Genomic DNA, 25,847 nt, shown 5'->3' on the forward strand with positions numbered 1-25,847 from the left:
TGGTTTCTGTTTTTTGTTTCTTTAAGATTTTATTTTTAAGTAATCTCTGTACCCCGTGTGGGGCTGGAACCCACAACTCTGAGATCAAGAATCACATGCTGCAGCGACTAAGCCAGCGAGGTGCCCTGCCCCATGCATTAAAATGTTTTAGGTGATATAAAAATAATCTAGCAGGGGAAGGAATGCTGGAGAGGCAGCAGGTTTTAGTATTTAAGTAACATGATCAGGGGTGCCTGGGTGGCTCAGTCAATTGAGCATCCAACTTGACTCTTGATTTTGGCTCAGGTCATGATCCCAGGGTCGTTATGAGCCCCATATCAGGCTCTGAGGTGAGCATGGAACCTGCTTAAAACCCTCTAGTTCTCTCTCTCTTTCTCACTCTTTCTCCTTGCCCCTCTCCCCTGCTTGAGTTCTTCCTCTCTCTTAAAAATTTTTTTATAAATAACATAATCAGACTTGTAGGCTTCAAGGAGTACAAGATTTAAGCAGAGATGGAGGAGGAGGATTATCTGAGCTATCCTTTTATGAAAATTTGTGGTTTTCCTACCCCCTTTTCTTTCTGAGAAACATTAGTTAGCTATACCCCCATCTTCTCTATTCTTCAGTTCCAGTAGGCAGAGTACTACTGGGCAAGATTATACCACTGTGAATGTATCTACACATCCGTGCTCTCTGTCCCCAGCCATTCCTTTTATGACTTGCCTTTTATAAAATCCTGTACTCAGCCCAACCCGCCTCACCCTTAGCAGATAGATGGCTTTATGTCATTGTTTAGAGTACTGAGTGCATTGAGTATGCCTTTTTCAAACTTCTGCTGGAGGTACCAACCTGTCTCTATTCAAACTTTCATCGGAGTCTGTTAGTTGTCCCTTGCAGTCTCATGTGTATTCACTACCTTTCCACAGACTTCTTTCTCTAAATCTGCTGAAGTCCATCTCATACTACAAATACTTCCTCAGTCCTACATGTCCATTTTGCTGTCATTTAACCTCGCTCTTGCTCTTCTCATCCAGGCTTCCCAAGAATAGTATATCCTTTCTATTTCTCTGTTCACTATTCCACTAACATCATCTGCTTTCTGTTCCCAGCATGCTATTTTATGATATGTTCACCACATGTAACACTACTCATTGCTCTTTTTTTTCCCCTTTAGATTTATTGCATATAATTTCTTTGCAGTTAATTTCATTCCTTTTTAGCATTCATTTCTGTGAATTTTGAGAGACACATAAAGGCATGTAATCACTACCACAGTCAAAATGTAGAACAGTTCCATCAGCCAAAAAAAACTCCTTTATGTTTGGGTCATGTTCTAATTCTCTTATCGTTCAACACATTCTTGGGGGATGATTTCATCTACTCTGATGGTAGATGGCTCCCAGTGGTATATGCAGATGGCTTCCAAATTTTCATTTCCATCCCCAGCTTCTCTTCTGAGCTTCTGTCTTATGTATCCTGTTGCCTGCCAGATATCTCCATTTGGAAACCCTAGAGCCATGTTGGATTTAACACATCCGCTATTGAACTAATAACCTATTCCGTAAACCTGTTCCTTTATCTCCGTTCATGGCACTGGCTTGAATTAAGCTAAGATCCTGAAGCCACTGTTGATGGACTTCTTCCCTGAGTTACTCATCTTTCATGTGTAGTCATTTAACAAGGTTCTCTGATTTTACCTGATGTGATTGTTGAATTTGTCCTCTCTTCTCAATTTTCCTTCTATCACTGCCTTAGGACCTCTCGTGTCCCTGGCTCCAGGTTTGTCCCCGTTCAGGTTCATTCTCCACCAAGCAGTCATCTCTTTAAACTACAGATCTGGCTCTTCCACTGCTTTTTCCTATCTCTGCTTAAGCCCTTGAGGATGTTGAGTGTCACTTCAAAACTGTAAGCGTCTAACTTTTACTACAAGATCGTCTTGTACTTAGTTATAGTAGCAATTTTCTGAGTATATATGCATAGGATCTGAATGTTACTTTTTGTGTATTTGGTTAATCTCAACACTGTCAGTAAAGTGTATTGGTTAAGATCAGGGCAATAGAGTCAGACACTCCTGCACCTTAGCCATTCCCCTGTCTATCTCTATGACCCTGGGTGAGATTCTTAACCTCTTAGACTGTTTCCTCATCCAGAATTTGAAGATGATGATAGTGTTTACTTCATAAAAGTTGTAATGAACATAAAACGTAACCTATGTAAAGCATTTAGCACAGTGTCTGACCCATGATGAGCTCACTGTAAATGTTTAATATTATTAATACTTCCATTTTCAGCTAGTATAAGGAACCAGATGTTCCCTTTGAACTGTACTGATCTTACACAGATAAATGGGTGTCGTTATCTCTGTCCTTAGGAATTTATGTTCCAGAGAAGAGAAACTCAACAAGACGATGCCATCTCAAAAGTTCCTAAGTAAATCCTGAGCATGAAATGGTAGAAAGTCCCTCAAAATAGTCCCTTGTGTATGTTTAATTTTGAGTAGTGTCTTTTGTACCCATTCTGTCATTTAACCTCCAGAATGGTTACACACATCTCGAGGTGACCTCTATTGTCAGTTGGAATGGAGAAGGTGTGCTTAGAACAGTGAATTTTAAGGAAAATCTGCACCATTGAAAACCTTTAGGCATGCATTTAAGTAGAGGATAATAGTAACGTTATTAATTTCCTATTTAGAGCAGGAGTAGAAAATTAGGAAGAAGGGCAGAGAGAAAAAAGGAATGGGAAAAAAATTAGTGGGGTAGTCCAGAAGTGGAAATAACCTGAATGTCCATCAACTAATGAATGGATAAACAAATTGGGGTGTGCGTGTATATATAGAATATGGAATATTATTCTGCCATGAAAGGGAATGAAGTACTGATACAAGCTACAAAATGAATAAACCCTGAAAACCTTATGCCAAGTGAAAAAGTCACACAAGACCAGAATAGGCAAATTACTAGAGACGCACAGTAGATTCACAGTTGCCAGGGATTGAGGAGAGTGGGAGGGGAATACTAATGAGTATAGGGTTTCTTTTAGGGATTGATGAAAATGTCTGAAGTTAGATAGTGTTGATGGTCACACGACTCTGTGAATATACTGTTGTGAAATAATAGAAAATATATATTGGTTTCTAACCCCTCTTCCTGGCACAGAGCTCCTAAAACCTGTCTCATTTACTCAGTGATAACACTAGGAGCATCTTTTGTTCTGATGTTGGTCTTTTACCTCCATTGATGACACAACGTTCCTAAAAGCCTTGTAAATTTCTGAGTGATAGCACTAAGAACATCTTGGTCTGTTGAGGTGATTCTAGGTGGGCTCCTGGATTGCTCCTGGATGGGGGCTGGTAACCAGAAAGACCAAATCATCATTAGAAGTTTGCAATTTTCAGCCACACCCCAATCCTCATAAGAGAAGAGAGGGGCTGCAAATGGCATCATTGTTCGATCTTGCCTATGTGAGGAAGCCTCCATAAAATCGCAGGGATAGTGTGTTCAGAGAGCTTCCAGGGTGGCAAACTTGTCCACACCAGAAATGAGTAATGTACCCCCCACTTCACGGACAGAAGCTCCTGTACTTAGGACCCTCTCAGACCTCACCCTATCTATTTACCTCTTCATCTGGCTGTTCATCTGGTCCTTTATCATATCTTGTGATAAACTGGTCAATACAAGGAAGTCCCTGAATTCTGAGAGCTGCTCTAGGAAGTTAATCAAACCTGAGGCGACAAGGGGTCATTGGAACCTCCAATCTATACTGTTTGGTCACCTGGGCTTTTGCCTGGTGGCATCTGAATGAAGTGTAGGGGTGAGGAGAACAGTCTTCTGGAACTGAGCTCTAACCCGTGGGATCTGACACTATCTTCAGGTTGATAGTGTTTGAATTGAGTTAACTTGTAGAACACCCGATTGGTGTCACAGAGAATTGTTTGTTATAGGGGAAAAAAAAGAAACCCACGTGATGACCAAAAGTGTCAGAAGTACAGTATTCTAAGTAGTAAAGGAAACACACAGTAGGAAATAACTGAGTTTTTCCCTATAAAGGGAAATGGAAAGACTGGAGTTTTTCTATTACAACTATAAACAACTGAATTGTATACTTCATAAAAAGGTGAATTGTATAGTATGTTAATTATTTCTCAGTAAAGCTACTATTTTTAAGAAATGAATAGGAATGAGAGTGGTTATGTCACCAGCATCTTATGTAAGGATCTGTCAGGGGCATCAGCCTAAGAAATTAATGCTAAAAACCCTGAAGCTAGAAATGAATCAGGTTAGGGAAATTAATAGCATAGAAAATTCGGAGCTAGATTTCGGCCAGAACACCATAATTGACAGTACCAGACACGGAGGAGTGTTGGGGTACAACCAAAAACCACATTGTCTTTTGATGTATTTTAGGTCTGAACTGTGTATTGTCGTCGCTCTGTCTTATTCTACTAGTAGCTGTCTTACCTGGGTTTGAGAGGGTGTTCTCAGCCATTCTGGGGGCATTGTTTGATGTCACAAATAGGGAACACTGGCTGGGACATGAGAGCAGGGTCAGTATCTGTGGATGAGACACATAAGGGTTATATGTTTTAGAAGTAATGATTCTGCATTTCCTTAGTTCTTAGTTAGCCTAGTTCTTGTTTATTTTTGCCTCAGTTGAGCCACCCTTGGTAAGTCCTCCGACGGCTCGGCCTTTCTTGTCCTTCCAGCTGTCCATCCCATTTATTTATCCATCCAACTATTCAGTCCTCTTCTCTTTCTAGTCCATTTCATAGACTTATCGTATTATTCCCTCAGCTATTACAGTTCTCTCTGCTTTGAGATTTCTCTTGAAAACTCTCCAGTAAAGTCTTCCAAAAAAAATAATTTCTGGATGTGTCTGTCCAAGAGTTAAATAGACAGTTGTTTCAAAAGTATAAGTTCCAGACTCTTGGGTTAGCCTTCAAGGCTCTCTGTTAGTCCTCATCTCTCCCTAATTTTACATTGTTTTGGCCACTCTTTCACATCTGTTTGATAGGTGCTAATTACCCCTTTATTGCCTTGATGCCTCTTCTCAGCCTACACCATTCTAAAGAACCTGCTGAGAATTTAATTTTTTCAGTATGGCTGTCTTCATAAAATTTTCCATTCTGACAATTCCTTGACTCTTAACACCTAGATATAATTCTATCAGGTCACAATATTTGGGAACTCTGTGATCTTACAGAGAGACACATGTGTCCATCTAGGGTTGTGTACGGTGAAGAAATAAGGAAGTACATCTGTTAGGGTGTGTTTTATTACTTATAGTGGTTCCCCTAGATTAAGGTTTCAGTAGACTCCTCTGCACTTTAGCAAAGCACTGGCAGTGTGATCTCACGGATGTCAAGTGGGAGGGTGTTTTTTTCATCCATTATTTTGCATATTCAAGGCTGTGAGCCTTAGTGTGTTTAGAGGTGAAAAGCATTGAGTAAATGAAAGATAGCTACTTGTGTTATAGTCTGTTGTCCAATTAAATTCTATATTTGTGCTGTGGTGATGGACATATCTTCATCTGTGCTAGATTTACGTTAATTTGCAGTCTTGATTATGGTAGAAGTGCTACAAAAGCATTTTGTTAAAATGCAAAAATGCCTAGGTTACTGCACAAGGAATAGTAAAATATGATACAGAGACTTAGAAAATATGCTGCCGGTCTCATGGGAGTCATCTTTGCTTTTACTGCTGACAGAATTGCATAGTGCATTGTTCTTGCTGAGCTTTTTGGGAGCAGATTTTTCCCCTTAAAGTCACTTTGCCATTTTATTTTCCTAATGACTTGACATGCTATGCTATGGGAGTGATGAACAGTGTTCTTCACACTACCCTCCCTTGGTTAACTGTACGTCTTCTCCAGCTGCAAAAACAAAAGACACCTTAACCAAAATGCAATTGAAATTGGAATTCAGAAGGGAGGGTGCAGGAACAAGCTAGAGTTAAGAGGCAGGGGTTTGTGTCAGGAAGACGGGCTTGCAGTTACATCCTTATTTTAATTCTAGCTCTAGCCTTTACTCTTTCTGGGTTTGGGACAGTTGAGTTAACTTCTCTGTATTTCGGTTTCCTTATCTCTGGAAATGGGAATAATATAATAGTTCCTACTAAACAGGAGACTGAACCAGTGTTTATTGTTGCAGACAGACATTAACTTTGGATTTAATTTTGATTTCATTAGCAGATTTTCATTGAGCATCTTCTATGGGTCAGATGCTATATTAGATGGTGAATATACAATGGAGACCAATAAGATGCCGTTCTTAATCTTCAAAGGGCTCAAACTCTAATATTGGATTCTTAACTTGTGTCCATGGCTCTGTGTAGAATAGCAAAGGCACAGCAAGTGAGTTGGTGGTAAAATTTTTAGTGCTGGTGGGGCAGGAAATGGTCCTGCTATTGACCTGAAGGAAGAAGCTAACTTCCTAGCCTTGATACACTTCAGAAACTAGAGAAACACGTGGTCTTAAAGACTGTGAAGTAGATTGCCAGTAATGGATTTATTCTCATCCAAGTGAATCCATTTTAAAATGGACTTTAGATTTTAAAGTGGCACATTGATAAGTTTTGGCATCATTATCAAAAAAGAAGACTTTTCCTTGCCTTAATTTCAGAACAATTAATATGCATGTTTTCTTTCATGGTTTTTTTGTTGGTGTTGTTTGTAAAAATAACACATATTCATTAGAGAAAATTCATGAGAAAATTTTGAATTTTGTCTTGGCAAAAAGAAAGAGGACAATGGGTATATAATAGGTTAACCTGTCTGTAGTGTACCTATAAGTTTAAAAAAAAAAAAAAAAGAGGCTAGCAGTCTAATAGAAGATTGAGTAAATAATAAAAATAAAAAATTCACAGAAAAGAAAGAACAATAGCCAGTTAAAAACAGGAAAAGATGCTCACCCTCATTATGGAGTGTGGAAATAACCATTTTTTAGGTATAATATCAAGCATTTATGGGAAGGGAGGAACTACAACACTCAACGTATTTGGGATACGAGTGTGAATTACTTTCACCTTTCTAGAACTAAATCTGGCAAGAAAAATAGCAGAATATCTTTCAAGGGGAATGGTACATATGTACTCTGGAATATCGTGAAGCTAATATATGAATGAGAACTGTGTGATAACCGGGAGAGATTTTCATAATAAATTAAGGGAAAATAAAGCATTTTGCAAAATAAGTTTTAGTATGACTCTACTTTTCTATTTAAAATAAACATATATTTGATTGTGACTATTTGTATGAGACATTAAGGTATGGCAGACAGTCTACCAAAGTATGTTAATGTTGTTTACCTCAGGTCACTAGAATTAGCTAGTTGGGGGAGGGGGATATTACCTTTATATTTGTGTTGACTGATACTTTTGTCATTTAAAAAAAAATAGATAAAAAGCAACAAAAGTTAGGAGGAAGAAAAAAAGTCCTTGGAGTCCCATTACTTAGATGTACAGTATATATATTTTTTGTAAATTGACAAATGCTTACGCAGGCTATTTCAGAGTCTTTAAAAGTACTATCATTTTTTAGCACATTTATAATAGATACATGGATATGCTCATGTTTTAATTCTTTTAGAAACCACTCAGACCATTTTAACACCTTTATTGAGGTCTAATTCACATAAAGTTAACTTCTATGTTATTTAAAGTATTATATTAGTTTTGACGTCTCTATATATGCTCATGAAACCATTACCACCATCAAGGTAATGAACGTAACTGGTCACCCCAAAACGTTTCCTCATACCTGTTTATAAATTCCTCTGAGCTGCACTACCCTCCGTCCATTCCAAAGGCAAACACTGATCTGCTTTCTGTCACCATAGATCAGTTTGTATTTATTAGAATGTTTAGAATTTATTAGATTAGTTTGCATTTATTAGAATGTTTAGAATTTATTAGAATTTCTGACTTCATACATAAATGAAGTCAGCATAAACTTTTCTTTGGCTTCTTTCACTCAGTAGGTTTGTCCTCATTGTTGCATATGTTAGTAGCTCATTTTTTTTTAAATTACTTATATACTGGGTACCAGGTGGCTCAGTCCATTGAGCGTCCGACTTCGGCTCTTGTCATGATCTCGCAGTTCATGAGTTCAAACCCAGCATCAGGCTATCTGCTGTCAGCACGGAGCCCAATTCAGATTCTCTGTTCCCATTTCTCTGTGCCCCTCCCCCACTCTCTCTCTCAAATAAACATTTAAAAATTTTTTTAAATAATAAAATTACTGATGTACTGTGGATGTATCACAGTTTGTTCACCTGTTGGTGGACATTTAGGTTGTTTCCAGTTTTGTAGCTATTATAACAGAGTTCTATGAACATTGGTATACAGGTGTTTTTGTGGATATATTTTGTCATTTCTCTTGAGTACATAAGAGTGGAATGTCTTCTTTACATATAAATGTACGTTTAACTTTTTAAGAAACTGCGTGCCATTTTCCAGGCATTTGTGCCATTTTACATGGCATTTTACAGCAGTGTGGGAGAATTTGAGGCTGTCCTTTCTCTGGTGAATTTTCTTAACACCTTTCTCCAAAATATATTATGTATATTATGTGTGGGTCTACTTCTGGATTCTCTGTTTTTCCACGGATCTATTTGTCTTTCTTGATGCCAGTACCACAGTGTCATGATTTCTGAGGCTTGTAATAATTTTTGTAATCAGATAGTATTAAGTCCTCCGACTTTATTCTTCTTTTTCAAATTGTTTGGGCCATTGTAGGTCCTTTGCTTTTTTATGTTAATTTAGTTGTTTTCTTAAATTTTTTAATGTTTATTTTTGAGGGAGAGAGAGACAGAGTGCAAGGGGGTCAGGGGCAGAGAAGGAGGGAGACACAGAATCCAAAGCAGTCTCCAGGCACTCTGAGTTGTCAGCAAAGAGCCTGATGTAGGGCTCAAATCCACGAACTGTGAGATCATGACCTGAGCCGAAGTCAGAAGCTTAGCTAACTGAGCCACCCAGCCACCCTGTTAATTTAGATTTTTTCATTTTTAAGTTTTTTTATCTAATTCCAGTACAGTTAACTGTATTAATTTTAGAATCAGTTTTCTCCTCAAATTTTTTTCTACAGAAAAGCCTGTTGGTTGGGGCACCTGGCTGGCTCAGTGGGTAGAGCATGCAGGTTGATCTCATTCAAGCTCTATGTGGGGCGTACAGCTTACTTAAAAAACAAAACAAAACAAAACAAAAAACCTGTTGGAATTTGATTGGGTTTGTGTTGAATCCATAGGTAGAATTGACATCTTACAATATGGAGTCTTCTGACCCATGAACATGGCATATTTTGACATTTGTCTTTTTTAATTCTCTCAGCAGTGTTTTGAAGGTTTTTATTATGTACAAGTGTTTTATAATTTGGTCAAATTCGTATCTTTAGATGCTGTTATAAGTGGTATTTTTCATTTCAATTTTTGATTTTTCATTACTAGCATTTGGAAATACAATAGAGTTTTTTTCAATTTCTTATATTGCAATCTTGCTAAAATGCATTTACTAGTTTTATTAGCATTTGTAGAGATTTCTTTGGATGTTCTGTATAAGTACTTACGTTGTTCCTGAACAAAGACCATTCTACTTCCTTTTTTTTTTTTTTTTTTAATGTTTATTTATTTTAGGAGAGAGAGAGAGAGAGAGACAAAGGGGTTGGGGAGGGGCAGAGAGAGAGGGAGACACAGTATCCAAAGCAGGCTCCAGGCTCTGAGCTGTCAGCACAGAGCCCGACATGGGGCTCGAACTCGGGAATTGTGAGATCATGACCTGAGCCGAAGTCAGTCGCCTAACCAACTGAGCCACCTACGCGCCCCTCTTTTTTTAATTTTTTTTAAGTTTATTTATTTATTTTGAGAGAGAGGGAGAGTGTGTGAGCATGAGTAGGGTAGGGGCAGAGAGAGAAAGGGAGAGAAAATTCCAAGCAGGCTCCATGCTGACACAGGACAGAGCCCACGGCAGGGTTTGAACCCACAAACTAAGATCACGACCTGAGCCTAAATCAAGAGTCGGACACTTAACCAACTGAGCCATCCAGGCACCCCTCTTGTATTTCATTTCTAACTGGATTTCTTTTTGTTGACTTGCTGCACTAGTTAGTACCTTCAGTATGATACCAACTGGATGAAGTGAAAGTAAATAATTCTTGTTTTTCTCATTCTCAGGAAGAAAGCATTCAATCTTTTCATCACTAAATATGATGTTAGCTGTAGGTTCTTGAATTATCTGGTTGAGGAAGTTCTTTTTTATTCCTAATTTTCTGAGAGATTCCTTATTTCAATCAAGAATACAAATTGGATTTTATCAAATATTTTTCCTATATATCTTGAGACAGTCATGGTTTTCTTTTGTTTGTTAACTATTTGCTTTATATTGCTTGATATTTAAATATTAGGCCAAATTTTCCAGGGTCAGGAGTTCAAGCCTGACCCCAAGCTTGCTTTAATAAGCTGGGTAGAGTGTTTACTTTAGAAAAGTAAAATTAAAATATTGGACCAACTTTGCTTTCCTGAAATAAAATTTGCCTCTGATCATTTTATTTTTATTATTATATTTTAGAGTGTGGCTTGCTAAAAATTTATTTAGCTTTTTGACATTAGGTTCATAAGGGATATTGGCCTGAAGATTTCTGGTAATTTTCCTATTTGAGCATCTGGGTAATGCTGACTTCATAGGATGAATTGAGAAGTAGTCCCTCCTCTTCAGTTTTCTAGAAAAATTTTGTATAGAATTGATCCTGTTTCTTCCTCAAATGATTGGTAGAATTGACTGGTGAAACCATGAAAAAAATATGACCCATAGTTATTAGAATTAGCAGACAACATAATTAGTAAGTACAGTTATAACTGCATTTCACATGTTCAAAAAGTAGTGACATCCATGACATAATTAGAAACACATAAATGATGGAACCAGTAGACAGAAATCAGCCTATAAAAGACTTCAATAGCACAATCAACCAGTTTGACCTAATTGACACAAAACACTCATCAAATAGCAGATGCATGAGGGCAAATGGCAAATGTACCAAGATAGATCATATTGTGGCTTTATAAACAGGTTTTAATAAATTTCAGAAGATTCAATTTAAAGCAAGGATATTCTCTGACCACAGTGTGATTAAAATGGGAATCAGTAAGAAAATTATCTCTAGAAAATCCCCCAAATATTCAGAAACTAAATAACACCCTTCTGAATAACCCAGGAGTAAAAGAGGAAATCAAAGGGAAGTGATCAAGTATTTTCACCTGAACAGAAATGAAAACCCAAATCAGAATTTGTGCTTGAATTCATTTTCTATTGCTGTTATAACAAATCGTCAACAATCCGCGTGGTTGAAAACACATAATTATTACCTTACAGGTCAGAAGTTCAAAATCCATTTCATTGGACTAGAGATAGGAACAAAAATGTATTTTTTTCTGGAGACTCTGCTTTTTCCATTTTTATAGAGTCTACCTACATTCTTTGGCCCTGCGTTTTTCTTTATCTTCCAAGCCAGCGCCAAACGTCTCTGATTCTCCTGGTTCCCTCCCACTTGTATAGACCCTTTTGATCCCATTGGATCCACTAGGTTCATTCAGGATACGTGTCTCCTCGTCCTGAGATCCCTTAATCACATTTGCAAAGTCACTTTTGTCATGTAAGGTAACATATTCACAGGGTTCAGAGATTAGGACATGGACATCTTTGGCGGTACATGGTTCTGCCTACCACAGAGCTAAAGTAATATTAAGGTGGCAGTTTACACCACTAAATAAATACACATATTAGGAGAGAAAAATGGTCTCAAATTCATGACCTCGGCCTCCATGTGGAGAAACTGTTCAAAGAGCAAATTGTGTAAAATGAATTAAAATCTGAGATCCAATGTAAAACTTGGTGTCTATCTGATAACACCATATTGTGTAACTGAAATTTGCAAAAAGAAAAGAACTTAAATGTTCTCAACTCCGGCTCCACATACATATATATGTAAGGTGATAGATGTGTTAATTAACTATGTGGAGGGGATCTTTCCACAGTGTATGCTTATATCAAATCATAATGTACACTCTAAATATCTTACCATTTTTTATGTCCACTATACTTCAGTAAAGCTGAAAATTTTTTTAAAAGAACAAATTAAACCCAAGGGAAATAATAAAAACAACAGGAAAAATTTTTAAATAGAAAACAAAACAAAATCAGATGAAAAAATTATTGAGAATATTAAAAGTATTAACAAACCAAAAAAAAATTGTTTTTAAATTTACATTTTTTTTTTGATTCCAGTTAACATAGAGTGTTATATTAGTTTCAGGTGTACAATATAGTGATTCACCATGGAAGTAAAAAATTTTAAATTGTGTTGTAGATGTATATTTTTGGTAGAATGTAAGTCTAGAATCCTCATTTTGTTTTGTTTTGTTTTGTTTTGTTTTGTTTTGTTTTGTTTTGTTTTGTTTTTGATTCCAGTGCTAGACCCCAGGCAGACCAGCTTATACTATTTAAACTTATGGGAAGAAGTCCTAGAGCATTCTAACATATAATGGGAAGCATAATCACCAAGCCATCCATACATTTCAAATAGTAACCCCTGAGAAGATGCTGAAAAACACAGACAGACTTACTCTCTAGTTTTTCTTTTGGTTGACATCTCTGTGAACCATCTTTTTTACATAGTTTATCACCATTATTCTCTTTTTCTAGTTCATATGAAATCGCCATTGTAACAAAAAAAAAAACCTTACCCTTCTCTCAACTGGGTTTTTCTTTGCTCTGCCCCAGTTTCTTAGAAAAATCATAAAATTTTCCTAGATTCTCATAATGATCTGTGGAAGAAAAAAAAGATTAGGATCCCCAGCCTCAAGAAACTTTAGATAAAATTCTTGGATATGATGTAATCAGAATGAATGAATGCCAACTTTTAGGATTTCAAAACCAAGAGGAAACAAAGGAAAATAAAATGTGAAAAAAATGATTAAAATGATAGGAAAGAGATTAGAACTGGGTGTTAAGAGTCAGAACTCTCACTGGAAGTTCATCATGGAACATTCTACTCTTTATGTACAACCCTGTGACAATGTAAAGAGGCCCTTCCTTCCCTTACCGATTGTGAAGTGTCTATTCTTAATAAGGCTTCATAGCCTCTTAGAGTTGGGTTTCTTCAGTCCAGAGACTCAGATGCATCTTAAATCTTAGAACTGAGGAGTTCATGTTCTATTCCAAATGAGTAGAGAGCTAAAAGGGTGACTTTTTATAATCTGGGGTCTCTTCTTTGGGTGTTATGTGGCTATAAGATCTTCAACTGATTTGCTTCCTTTAGACACACCTAAACCATCTCTTTCTTGGTACTGGATTGGGGGGAGGGGGGGGGGATGAAAACCTCCTGCCGAACCAGAAAATGGTCTTCACAAATGTAGAAAAGAAGGAAGATAGATTTATTATTGAGTAAGCATTAAGACGTCAATGAGCATCACAGGCAACCCACTAATAAGATGGCAGACAGAAGGAAATCTCACCCTTTCATAAAGCCAGGCAAATATAATTCAGTACATACATGTTCTCAAGATAATGATAATTTGTCTTCATGTAGTAGGATTATACCAGCACCGACCGTTACTATTCTGGTTCATCCCAAATTCTCTTGGTAGTTAGGGTGTCCATCTGTTAGTCAGTTGCCTTTATCCAAAGGAGAAATTAAACTTCTTGTATGTTTGTGATAAGTGTGTAGTTGCCTAGAGGTAACTCTCATGAGGACAAGGGGAGAGATGGCTCCCACACTAAATAAAACTTCCTGAGTTGTAAACCTGCCTAGAGTCTTCTTTAAGCATTTAAAAAGATTTACACGTATATCAAAGGGATAGAGGAGAGATTTACAAGCTTTCTCTAGGCAGAGAGCTAAGAAAAGGGGAAGTAGAAAAGGTCTTTTTTTTCTTTTTGGCACCAGAAAAAAAATTGAAGTTTTATTAACCTTTAGTTTCCTGGGTATCTACTTGACTAGTGAAGAAATAACTAATAAAGTAGAAATAATATAGTAAAGAGAAGCAAGTTTACCAGCATGGCATCTTTAGTAAAAGTGGTTTTCAGATTTATATTAGAAAGCTAGTGGAATATGTTGGGACTAAAAATTTACCTCTCATGGAATCACCTCTTTCACATTCTTTTAACCTATGTGGAATGATGATGTTTTCACGTCTTGTTACAGAGCTAATGTTCTCTCTCATAGAGCTCCATGAGTTCTCCTACTTCCTCTGTAATTCAAAAAAGCATATGCTGATTCCAGCCATATGTGGAATCTAAAAAACAAAACAGATGAACATAGGGGAAGAGAAGCAAAAATAAAATAAAAACAGAGGGGGACAAACCATAAGAGACTCTTAAATACAGAGAACAAACAGGGTTGCTGGCGGGGTGTTAGGTGGGGGGATGGGCTAAATGGGTGATGGGCACTAAGGACGACACTTGGGATGAGCACTAGGTGTTATGTGTAAGTGATGAATCAGGAAAATTCTTTCCCTGACATCATTATAACACTGTATGTTAACTGATTTGGATTTAATGTAAAAAATAAAAATAAAATAGGGACGCCTGGGTGGCTCAGTCAGTTAAGTGTCTGACTTTTAAGTTCAAAAAAATAAAATAAATAAAAAAGCACAAGCAAAATTCTAATATCCTCCATCAGGTTAATATTTCTTAAATTTTTATTTTAGTAGTATATTTTTATAAAGAGCAGTCCTAAACTATAGAACAAAATACCTTTTCCAGTCATAGAAGATAAAATAAGCTTGAAACAATGAATACAAATCACTTTTAAAAGTTTCACTCTTTTGTTTCTTCAAATTTTATATTACTGTTATAAATATTGAAGAATGGAGAAAAGCCCTCCATTGTTCAAAGATACAGTCTGAGTATTAGCATTACACTTTTCGTCATTTCCCTCTAGTCTTCATGTAAGTATTTTATATGGTTATAAATGTAGTATGGGCACAATTTTTTATTTTGCCTTTTTTGTTTTTTAACCTAATCTTTTTTTAAGCCCTTGGCCCAGTTTAACTAGCCAAAAGCTAAATCTTTATGACTAGAAACAGATCATAAAAATCTTTGCTGTGACTTGGTCCTGGTCAGTAGATTGAAACATAAGCAATTGATTTCCATCTGAAGGTGGACTTCCTATGGACTAGTTGGGAAAGTTTTTTCTTTCTTCCTACTTTTTTTTTTTTAATATAGAACTGTATTATTCTTAGATTGAGAACCTTATCGTACAACAAAGGTTTTTATGTTTATTTATTTTGAGAGAGAGAGAAAGCCAGGGGGAGAGGCAGAAAGAGAGGAGAGAGAATCCCAAGCAGGCTCCATGCTGTCAGCGCAGAGCCCTATGAGAGGCTCCATCTCCCAAACCTTGAGATCATGACTTGAACCTGAAATCAAGTTTTGGACACATAACCAGTTGAGCCACCCGGGTGCCCTTCTTCCTACTTACTGTTCGCTAAAGTGACTTAATAAAAATCATGCATATCAAACCCTTTTACAGTTCTTTACTTCTTACTATATTTTATTTAGCTTTATCTTTCATGATTTACTTGCTTTCAAATTTTCCTTTTCAAATACTAATCTGTGAAAGTTTTTTTACCCCCTTGATCAAAATTTAGTAGATTGAACATACAGGAATTTTGACTAAGTTGTTTGTTTTGACAGTTCCTACGGAAAGATCAATACTACAAAGCTTTACATTCTTGTTTGCAGTTGATTTAAAAAAACAAAAATTAGAAAACTAAATATATAGTGTGCATATACTTGTATCTTTTTTTTTTTAATTTTTTAATCTTTATTCATTTTTGAGAGAGAGACAGATTGCAAGCAGGGGAGGAACAGAGAGAGAGGGAGACACAGAATCAGAAGCAGGCTCCAGGCCCTGAGCTGTCAGCACAGAGCCTGACGTGGGGCTCGACCTCACAAACCGTGAGATCATGACCTGAAGTTGGCCACTTAACCGACTGAGCCACCCAGGTGTCCCTATACTTGTATCTTTTAAATGCTGGCAAGTAGGCGAAAGCATTCAGGTATCTCAGAGATAAGATATTTTTCTAACTTTATATGTGTTTAAATTTTATGAGTGGAGAGCATGTAACTCTCATGAGTTCAAGCTTGCAACTTGGTGTGGAGCCTGTAGCTCTTCGGTAGACCATCTTATAGTTAATCATGTAGTAATAGGAGCCTAATCTAAGGTGTAGGCATTGGGAATGGACTATTTAAGATGGTCTCTTGGATATAATTCTCTTATTCTAGCTAATTCATTATTAATTGTCTTGTTAAATCAGAGCGTTGATGCCTCTGTCTCCCTCCCTTCCTACCTTTTCTTCTCCCAGCTGTAGCACAACCAAAGTTCACTGCACCTCTCCACCAATATGGTAAGAGAGGGATTGTATATCACAGTCTCACCAGATACTAGGTATGTGGGTATCTGTGTTCAGGTTTTCAAAGACTTGCATATCTGCTAAAGAAGTGTGTGCTTTCTCTCACTTCCTTTTGTGCATTTCTACTTTAAATCAGAACTTTAAGTAGCCACTTAAACAGTAACAATTTCTGCTATGTAAGTAGCTCTTTTTTAAAAAGCATGTTAAATGTTTTATGTTGTCCAGGAAAGAAACGTGTGATTGTTTTTTATGTTTTTGAGTTGTGGGTATGGTTGATATATTCTTGAAAAATCAGTTGATCTACATCTCTGGGTTTTGTTGGTTAGAGGAAACTACTCATGAGTGTATATATCATACCAAAGAATCCTTCATAAAGTGGTCTTCCCTATTCTGTGAATGGAATTTAGAACTAAATTTAAGCATGTATGAAATAAAATTTAAAATAAAATGTACGGGGCACCTGGGTGGCTCAATCAGTTAAGTATCCAACTTCGGCTCAGGTGACGATCTCAGGGTTCGTGAGTTCAAATCCTGCATCAGGCTCTCTGCTGACAGCGTGGAGCCTGCTTCGGATCCTCTGTCCCCTTCTCTCTCTGCCCCTCCCCTTCTCTCTCTCTCTCTCTCTCTCAAAAATAAATAAACATTTAAAAAATTAAGAAAAATAAAATGTACGTGTCACTCAAACTCTGTAACTCTTCAAAAGGATTCTGCTGTGGAAGCAGAATTAATCGCAAGCATTTTGAAGAGATGCACATTAAATAGACTGGTTATATGTAGAAGTTCCTTAAAAAAAGAAGAGACCACTACATACATACACACCTGAATATACATATTCAATATAAGACCGTGAGACTATAGCAAATTGCCCATGTTTACACCCATGTTTACCAGAATCTTAGTTCCATACTTTGAGAAAATAATTTACTTTGAATAGGTCACCAAGGAAGATTAACAGTGGTCTAATGTCTTTTGTTTATTATAGTCCCTGAGGTGAAGGCTTTTCCATCTAGTTATAAAAAAGTGAGGTGTATGTAACAAAGGAGATTTACAGAGTATTTTTTATAATGGTGCAGTAATTTTGAGAATGTTAAATGTTTCCTTTTCCTTGTTCCCTAGAACAGTGTAAGTGTTCATATTGTACTGTTCTTCTGAAAAAAGAGTGGGCTCTTCAGAGAGATTGGTTGGTTTAGTCTTAATGAGTGAATGTTACATTTCTGTAGGGAAACAGTACATGGTAGCCTTCAGCTTTGTGTTTGTTTCTTTTGATAATGTCTCCATTTGCTAAATGGACTTTTCTTTGATTCTTCTTTCTACCTACCTTCCAGTCATACCTTACTTCTCTGTTGACTCATGTGTTGCCTTCAATAGGATCCTTTTTTTTTTTTTTTAACTTTATTCATTCATTTTGAGAGAGAAAGAGCAAGGAGGGGGCAAGGGAGCAGAGAGGGGTAGGGGGTGGGGGTGCAGAACATCTCAAGAAGGCTCCACTATCAGCACAGAGCGCAATGCTGGGCTTGATCTCACAACCCTGAGATCATGACCTGAGCCGAAGTCAGTCACTTAACTGAGCCACCCAGATGCCTCTGTAGGATCCTTTTAATAGCTTCTTTTTGCTCTCTGATATTTAAATAGTCTTTAAATTGCACATCCAAGTGTTGAATGGTTTTGTGGAATTACAAGTCAAATGAGTTTTTAAAAATCCTTTGTAGGGGCTTAACTGTTGCTTCGTCAGTTAAGCGTCCAGCTCTTGGTTTTGGCTCAGGTTGTGATCTCAAGGTTTGTGAATTCAAGCCCCTGCCCCGCATCAGGCTCTGCACTGTCAGTGCTTGGGATTGATTCTCTGTCTCCCTTTCTCTGTCCCTCCCCTGCTTACTCTGTGTCTCTCTCTCAAAATAAGTGGATAAACCTCAAAAAAAAAAAAAGAGGAAAGAGAATGCATTTAAAAAAATCTTCTGTGAGCTTAATTTTCCATCTAGAACTTCTGATACAATATAATAATAATTGAGTAAAAATTAGGTTTTCTTTCTTGATTTTCTCCCCAGCAGTATGAACGACTAGACCAACAGGACTGATCTGAAATGAGAACTGAATGTTGTAGAAGTGCTGCCTAGCTAATGAAATCTTAAAGTGTCCTTTTGTTGTCTAGAGGCTTTATTTTATTTTATTTTATTTTATTTTATTTTATTTTATTTTAATGTTTATTGATTTTTGAGAGAGAGAGAGGGAGAGCGTGAGTGGGGGAGGGGCAGAGAGAGAGGGAGACGCAGAATCCAAAGCAGGCTCCAGGCTCTGAGCTGTCAGCACAGAGCCCGACACGGGGCTCGAACTCACAAACCATGAGATCATGACCTGAGCCAAAGCCGGATGCTTAACCGACTGAGTCACCCAGGTGCCCCCTAAGGCTTTAAAAAAACAGAAGCTGGAATTTGATATTTTTTGTAGCTTAGGTATCATCTAACCTCACTCTTAACCTTTGTGGTTGAATATGCAAGGGACCTGAGATGTGTGACTTGCTTTAGGTCACATAGTTAATTAATAATAGAAGCAGACCCACGTCTAGAATTGGCTGGTAGGCCAATTTCTTGTATAGATACCACATACTGAATTATATGCCTGGCTATGTCCTAACCATGAAACAGGATGAACCTAAACCACTGGTTGAAAGGCTGTATGTGCTGATGTGAACAATTTGTGCCTAAGATACATGCCATTGCAGTGTCTGGGCCACAGCTACCCAGTTATTGACTTGATCATTCTGCTGTTTCTTCTGTATGGGTGAAGCCCTCATTTGGCGTGCTAAATTTGAATACAGGTATCATTTAGACTTAGTATTATCAAACATGACTTTGCAGTGGGAAGTAATGGCCCTAATCTTGTATTTCAGCTCAGACAGCTGTAACTGCACCAAAGATGTGGAAAAAACCAAAAGATCGGACCCGAACCACTGAAGAGGTGTTGGAGGCAGAAGTGGAGGTAAGGGGCAGCAGTAAATCTCTTTAGCTGATGTTAGGAATTGTGGGGCCATTTTCAAGACAAGTGTATATTTTTATCTCTTTTTTGAGATCCTGTTTTTCAAGGAAACGTGAGCACATAGTCTGATTTTTTTTTTTTTTTTTCAGTCCACAGAATTTTAAAAAGATTGTTGGTAGCATGTTCAGTTTCATCAATTTCTTGTCTTTCAAAATGTCTCTTCAGCAAAACTAAGTTACTGTTTAATTTTGGGTTAATCCCTTAACCCCATCAGTTGAATTTGTCCTTATATTAACTGGATGGAAAGACTAATCTGGTAAAGAATAATGGAAAGTTTTTTCAAATACCCATTAGCAGTAGTGATAGAAATCGTCAGGTACATTTTAGGGAAATTCATTTTGGATATGTCATCTTCTAACTGGATCCCAGGAATATAACTTTTCACATATGATTTGCCTGTTTGAACTAAACCATTCCATATTTTGCTATAGGTTACAGCACAACAGGAGACAATGTGAGGCAGAAACAAGGGCAGAGTCAGTCCGAAGGAGTGTTCTAACAGATTCATAGTCTATAATCTTCATATCCTGAATGTTATATACTGAATCTTATAAATCAAGAGTAATCTAAAACATCTGTACATTGCTTTTTTCTTGAACTCTTAATGTCTGCTTTATTAAAATAGTTCTTATAAGTGTATAGGGTGTTAACATTAAAATATAGAAATTATTTTGAAGTGATTTTAAATACATTTATTTCAAAAGGCTTTTCTTTCTAGTTATAATTCTTACCCTTCCGAAGCAGTTCACAGTACCCCTTTGTTACTTCCCCCTGTCCTGTCACTGCTCTTACATGATGCTCTACTGATGTCACAGTCCCATAGCAACCACTAAAATGTTTCACGGAAGCGATTTCAATGTGGTTATCAGGGGATAAGAATTAGCAGGAATTTGTAGAGGGCCAAATAGTTGCTGCACGTGTCTTGCAGTTTAACAAGAAAATGTTGCTCCTACAGAGAATAAAATACCTCCAGAGACAGGGGAGTCCCATACATTCCTGGTATAGCTGTAAGAGCTTCCTAACCTGGTTACTCTTTAGATTCCGCTATTTTTTATTCATTTTCTTGTTATACTTTATGTTCCTTTGCTAGATTTCTAAGCATTACTGAATTAAATGGGAAGGCCACCACTACTCTGCCTGCAGATATTCATTCTCTTCTTTAGATCAGAGGTTGGCAAACATTTCCTGTAACCGTTCAGATAGTAAATAGTTTAGATTTTGTGGGCTGTATGATCCCTGTCACAGTTCTCCATTCTGTTGTTGTAGGCCACATGCAGCCACAGATAATGTGTAAGCAAATAATTGTGACTAAATTCCAGTAAAACTTTATTGGTCAACATTGAATTTAAATTTCATGTAATATTCATGAAAGTATATAGTATTCTTTGGAATTTTTTTAGCTACTACAAATGCAGAAACCATCCTTACCTCGCATACAATACAGAAACAGTTGATGGGCCAAATTTGGCCCATGAGCGATTATTTGCTAAAGCCTGCTTCACATTGTTATTCTTCATACATGAGAACTGTTTCAGCTCATTTTGAATCCATCACTTTTTTCTTTATGGTTTAAAGTATTTTTGATTATTTGCACACAGACTTTTTTTTTTTTTTTTTTTTTTTTTTGCCTCCAGATATCCTAATTCCTTGTCTTTCCTAAATTTGAGCATTTATTAGAGTAGTTTAGTATATACTGGGGTCATTATCTTTGTTTTCACTGATTATCAAGCTCTCCTTTTCTTAATAGATTTTTCTCAGCCTGTCAAAGAATGTGTTTCAGGTTCCAGCATATTTTTGGTTATATATTGGGTTATATCACTGCAAATATTTTATCAAATTCTATAAATTGTAGTCTACAAGGATAGCTAGAAGGATGATTCATCTTAAAATTGATGCTCAGGGCATCTTTAAAATACCTTTTTAAATTTTAGTGGATTTCCTCTGTTATCACATACATAGTTGTCGGTCTGCTTTTCTAGCACTTTAAAAACTCATGAGTTAAATAGGCAGTTTTATCAACTAAATTCTTCTTTTAACAAGTTCCTATAAAAGTTTAACATTTTACAGTCCAGCCCATAAGGTGTTTTCTTTGCTTCAAGCTGGTTTTCTTAGTAAACAGTTTAGAAACTGTTAGACAGTTACAAACTAGTTTAATATAGCGTCATCCAGCTGAAAGAAAAATAATCATCATAAATACTTAATGCAGCTAATTTTGTGGATTTCCTTGAAAAATATCCTTCTAACAGTGTACCTCAGACACTTCAGTGGTTCTGTGTTCTCTAAAGTATGGTTTGTCTTCCATGGAAACAAATTTCTTTATACTTCTTTTTCTAGTTAGAAATTAACTTTCCAAGTAATACATTCTCTGCTTTATAGCCAACAGATTTTCTCTTGTTGATTTTAGGTACAGAGTAGAGGACATAATATATTTTTTTTTCTCTAAAATAACATTTTTCTTCATTTTACATGATCTGAAATCATTTCAGCTTTTGTCTTCTTGAAATTTTTACATCTTTCTTTTGATTATTTCCATACAATGTTTTCCTTTTAGGGGAGTGGGGGAAAGCAAACGTGCACATAGGTGTATGTGTGTGTGTGCATGTTTGCATGAACTTTTTGTTTTCGTTATAGAAGCAAATCCGAAAAACCATCTGTTTTTATTTACAGCATTTGAAAATGTAGTCTTTTCCCATGATCTGATGTAGTTTAGAAGAAAATTTATTAGTATTATACCTGTTAAGATATTTCATTTATATAACAAAGTAGGATTTGTAACTCCTTAATTTTTTGAAAAAACAATTTTATAAAGCAATTAGGGTAACCACTTGCTTATGTATATGACATTTTTTAAAAAAAATTTTTAATGTTTGTTTTTGAGAGAGAGTACGCACATGAGTTTGGGAGGGGCAAAGAAGGCAATACAGATAATTTCAAGCAGGCCCCACACTTTCAGAGCAGAGCCTGATGCGGGGCTTAAACCCACAAACTGTGAGATCATGACCTGAGCCTAAATCAAGAGTTGGACGCTCAATGGACTGAACCTCCCAGGTGCCCCTACGTAAATGACATTCCTTCATACAGTTCTCTGTTGAATGAATTCAACAGAGCTTCTATTTTTGGCTCTTCTGGCGTGAATCTGTCAGTTAGAATGCCTACTTCCTCTGAGTGTTTGTTCCAAAGAATTGTTTTTAGAGTACTTACCTTTCATGATAAAGAAGAACTTAAAGTTCATAGAGAACTTTGCCTCAGGGAGTTCTGACGGTTCATATATAGCCCTCAAGAAATTAATTTTTCTTTGATATCTGAAACTATGGTGGTCAAAAATAATCTGGTGAATAACCTCCATTCCATTTTGCTTTTTAAAAGTAAGATGCACTAGAACCCAGATTTCTCTGTAGAGGAATATGTGCCAAGCACTTTTCCATATGTAATTTGAATAAGGTCACAACCATAGAGAATTCTGAGAACAAGCAAACAAAAATAGATTTTAACTAACAGGTGGCTTCCTTGTAAAATGAGAGATAATCAGCTTTTGGGGGCCCAGATGCTCTAGTCATCAAAATCTCCATTTAGCAGCAAGAGGGCAGCACAAAAAATACCCTCTAGTGTTTCTTTTTATATTTGTTGAGCATTAATGGCAGAGGTAGGAGTGCTTGATTTAGATTTCTGACTAGGACTCTTTCGTGTCCATCAAGTACTAGGATTAACAGTTCTTTCCATTCTAACCTTTGGTACATTTAGATTTCATTAGTCATGTTAAAGCATTTCAGTAGCCATATGACTTGTCTTCGGTATCCCAAGAGATGAAATAAGAAAAGTGTTTTAAATAAACCTAGCATTCTAGTGCCATGTGCTGAACACAGACATCCTTTTTTTGAGTGACATGTTTTCCCCTGCCTTTTGAGGGGATACGTGTAGGTCTTCGTGCATATTTACATGATAAAAATGATGTAACCTCTGTGCTCACTTATGCTTTAGCCTAAAGCTGAAGAGGAGCTTTCAGGCGACAAAGTACTTGAATCTGAACAGGATAAAATGAGCCAAGGGTTTCATCCTGGAAGAGAACCCTCCGACCTAAAAAAAGTAAAAACTGTGGAAGAAAATGGAGAAGAAGCTGAGCCTGTACGTAATGGTGCTGAGAGTATTTCTGAGGGTGAAGGAGTAGATGCTAATTCAGGCTCCACTGATAGTTCTGGTGAAGGGGTGACATTCTCATTCAAACCAGGTAAGTCTATCCCATCCCCCCCCCCCCCCCCCCCACCTTCCTATGTGTGTCTTATCTATTCACCTTACAGAAATGTTGGCTCCTGTGGAGAAATACTGGATGGAAGGAAGAGTCTCGTCACAGAGTAATATTTACAGAATAGATTAGCAGGCATAAGTTAGTGACTAGCAAATCCAGAGTTCTGTGTGGGCAGAAGTGATATCTGATGCTGGTATTCTGCTTTACTGGCATTGGAAGAGCTGCTAGCAGAGGATTTCAGTCGGTGCTAGTCCGGTGGGACTCAACAAGAGAAATTGAATTTTATTTAGTTTACTTGAAAGGACTATTTCGGTGCTATTTTGTGTTCATCATTTCACAAGCCTTAATCACTTAACCATTACTACATGCAATGCACTGACATTTTTTACTGTATTCTCTTCTTTTAAAAATGTTGGGTTAGGGGTGCCTGGGTGGCTCAAGTCGGTTAAGCATCCGACTTCAGCTCAGGTCACGATCTCGCGGTCCGTGAGTTCGAGCCCCGCGTCGGGCTCTGGGCTGATGGTTCAGAGCCTGGAGCCTGCTTCCGATTCTGTGTCTCCCTCTGTCTCTCCCCCTCCCCCATTCATGCTCTGTCTCTCTCTGTCTCAAAAATAAACGTTAAAAAAAAAAGTTAAAAAGAAAAAAAAAATGTTGGGTTACAGGGTCCCTGGCCAGCTCAGTCAGGAGACCATGCGACTCTTGATCATAGGAGTCTTGGTCATAATAAGTTCAAGCCCCACATTGCGCATGGAGTCTACTTAAGGGGAAGAAAAGAAAAAAAGAATTTAACAATGTTGGTTATAATTCACTAAATTAATTTCACAACAGAAATTTGTTGACAGAAATCACTCTGTAGAACGGAACTGTGATAATCAGAAGCAGTTCCTATGTACCTGCGGTGCTGTGCCCTGTGAAATCCATGCTATGTCTCAGAGGGTGTTTCATCTTTAGGTACTGTCCAAACACAAAACCTCTATCCCAGTATATGTGAACTGCGGTTGACTTTGAGATTAATAGAGAGGTTTGCATGGATATGTGGGGCAGGGTGGTTCATTTGATAGAAAGTTTGGGATGAGTGCAGTTTTTCTTAGCCAAATCTGAGTGACTTCTGTGTGAGGTAGGGTTGGATTGTAAAATGTCAGACCTCACAAATAATCCATAGACAGTGTTTTTCAAACTGCTGTTTTTAACCCTTTTAATAGGCTGTGAAATTAGTGAGATACAACCAGCATTTGTTACAATAGAGAACAGAGGCACACCTTGGTGGTTCACTCAGTTGAGTGTCCAACTTCGGCTCGGGTCATGACCTCATAGTTCATGGGTCCGGGACCCACATCGGGCTCTGCACTGACAGTGTGCAGCTTGCTTGGGCTTCTCTCTATCTCTCCTCTCTCTCTGCCCTCCCCCCCATTCGTGCTTTCTCTCTCAAAATAAATAAATAAACTTACAAAAATTTTTTAAATAAAATGGAGAACAGTAAAAAAATGTCAGTGCATTACTGGAGTAAGGGTAGACAGTGTTTTAAGAAACTTTTGTATCTTTTATATATGTATTTGTTCTGGGTCATAAAGTCATTATATTTCTTATTGTGAGTTGTAGTCAAAAATGTTTGAAAGTCACTGATTATTGATACCACCTTAATATAGTGGTCTTTTCACTACCAGTAAACTGCTGCTAATGGGTTTTATGAAATTGTAAGGCCATGCTATAGTAAGTTTTTTTTTTTTTTAACTTTAAGGATTTAATGTACTGAAATTACTTCTAAAAATCTAGGCTTGTATCATATCACGAAGTACTTGTGGCTACCAACAGTCCTTCAGGAGATTGAGACGCTTATCATGTTTAGGACCATGTCAGCTATATCTCTGCGGGGGGGGGGGGGGGGGAGTGTATTTTTAGTAACCTCTATGCCCAGTGTGGGGCTCAAACTGCCTCCCCCAAGATCGGAAGTCGCATGCTCTACGAACTGAGCCAGCCAGGCACCCCCTGTCAGTTACATTCTTATCCTTCTATTTGGCAAGGAAGAAGTGCACAACTATAGACCCCAGCTGTATTGAAACACTAAACTGCCTTTTGCCTCTGTAACATACACTAGCAATAACTAGAAAAAGGGCAGTTTAAAATTTAGATCTCAGGGGCCCCTGTGTGGCTTGGTCAGTTAAGCATCTGACTTTGGCTCAGGTTATGATCTTGCAGTTTGTG

At 37.3% G+C, this 25,847-nt stretch overlaps 2 protein-coding genes across 44 annotated transcripts in view; one reads left to right on the forward strand and one right to left on the reverse strand.

The window, feature by feature from the left end:
- Nucleotides 1-20,211, reverse strand: part of LOC131505336 (uncharacterized) — a 45,935-nt gene extending 25,724 nt beyond the window's left edge. For 3 of the 7 annotated variants that reach the window (XM_058718798.1, XM_058718797.1, XM_058718793.1), the window contains exons 1-5: nucleotides 20,134-20,201; nucleotides 14,092-14,209; nucleotides 12,707-12,787; nucleotides 4,437-4,530; nucleotides 3,208-3,325 (exon numbers count right to left, since the gene is read on the reverse strand). In XM_058718798.1, coding sequence (XP_058574781.1) covers nucleotides 3,208-3,325; nucleotides 4,437-4,530; nucleotides 12,707-12,760 — 266 coding nt within the window. In that variant the 5' untranslated portion in view covers nucleotides 12,761-12,787; nucleotides 14,092-14,209; nucleotides 20,134-20,201. Of the gene's footprint in view, nucleotides 1-3,207; nucleotides 3,326-4,436; nucleotides 4,531-12,706; nucleotides 12,788-13,515; nucleotides 13,638-14,091; nucleotides 14,255-20,133 lie in introns of all 7 variants that reach the window. The other 4 variants (XM_058718795.1, XM_058718799.1, XM_058718794.1 and 1 more) reach the window with 4 other exon arrangements.
- EIF4G3 (eukaryotic translation initiation factor 4 gamma 3) overlaps nucleotides 1-25,847 on the forward strand; it is a 320,627-nt gene that overhangs the window by 213,313 nt on the left and 81,467 nt on the right. For all 37 annotated transcript variants that reach the window (XM_058718791.1, XM_058718790.1, XM_058718783.1 and 34 more), the window contains 2 exons: nucleotides 19,257-19,345; nucleotides 23,381-23,627. In XM_058718791.1, the coding sequence (XP_058574774.1) occupies nucleotides 19,257-19,345; nucleotides 23,381-23,627 (336 nt within the window). The remainder of the gene's footprint in view (nucleotides 1-19,256; nucleotides 19,346-23,380; nucleotides 23,628-25,847) is intronic.

This window comes from Neofelis nebulosa, chromosome 2 (assembly GCF_028018385.1).
Source record: "Neofelis nebulosa isolate mNeoNeb1 chromosome 2, mNeoNeb1.pri, whole genome shotgun sequence".
Classification (NCBI taxonomy): Eukaryota; Metazoa; Chordata; class Mammalia; order Carnivora; family Felidae; genus Neofelis; species Neofelis nebulosa.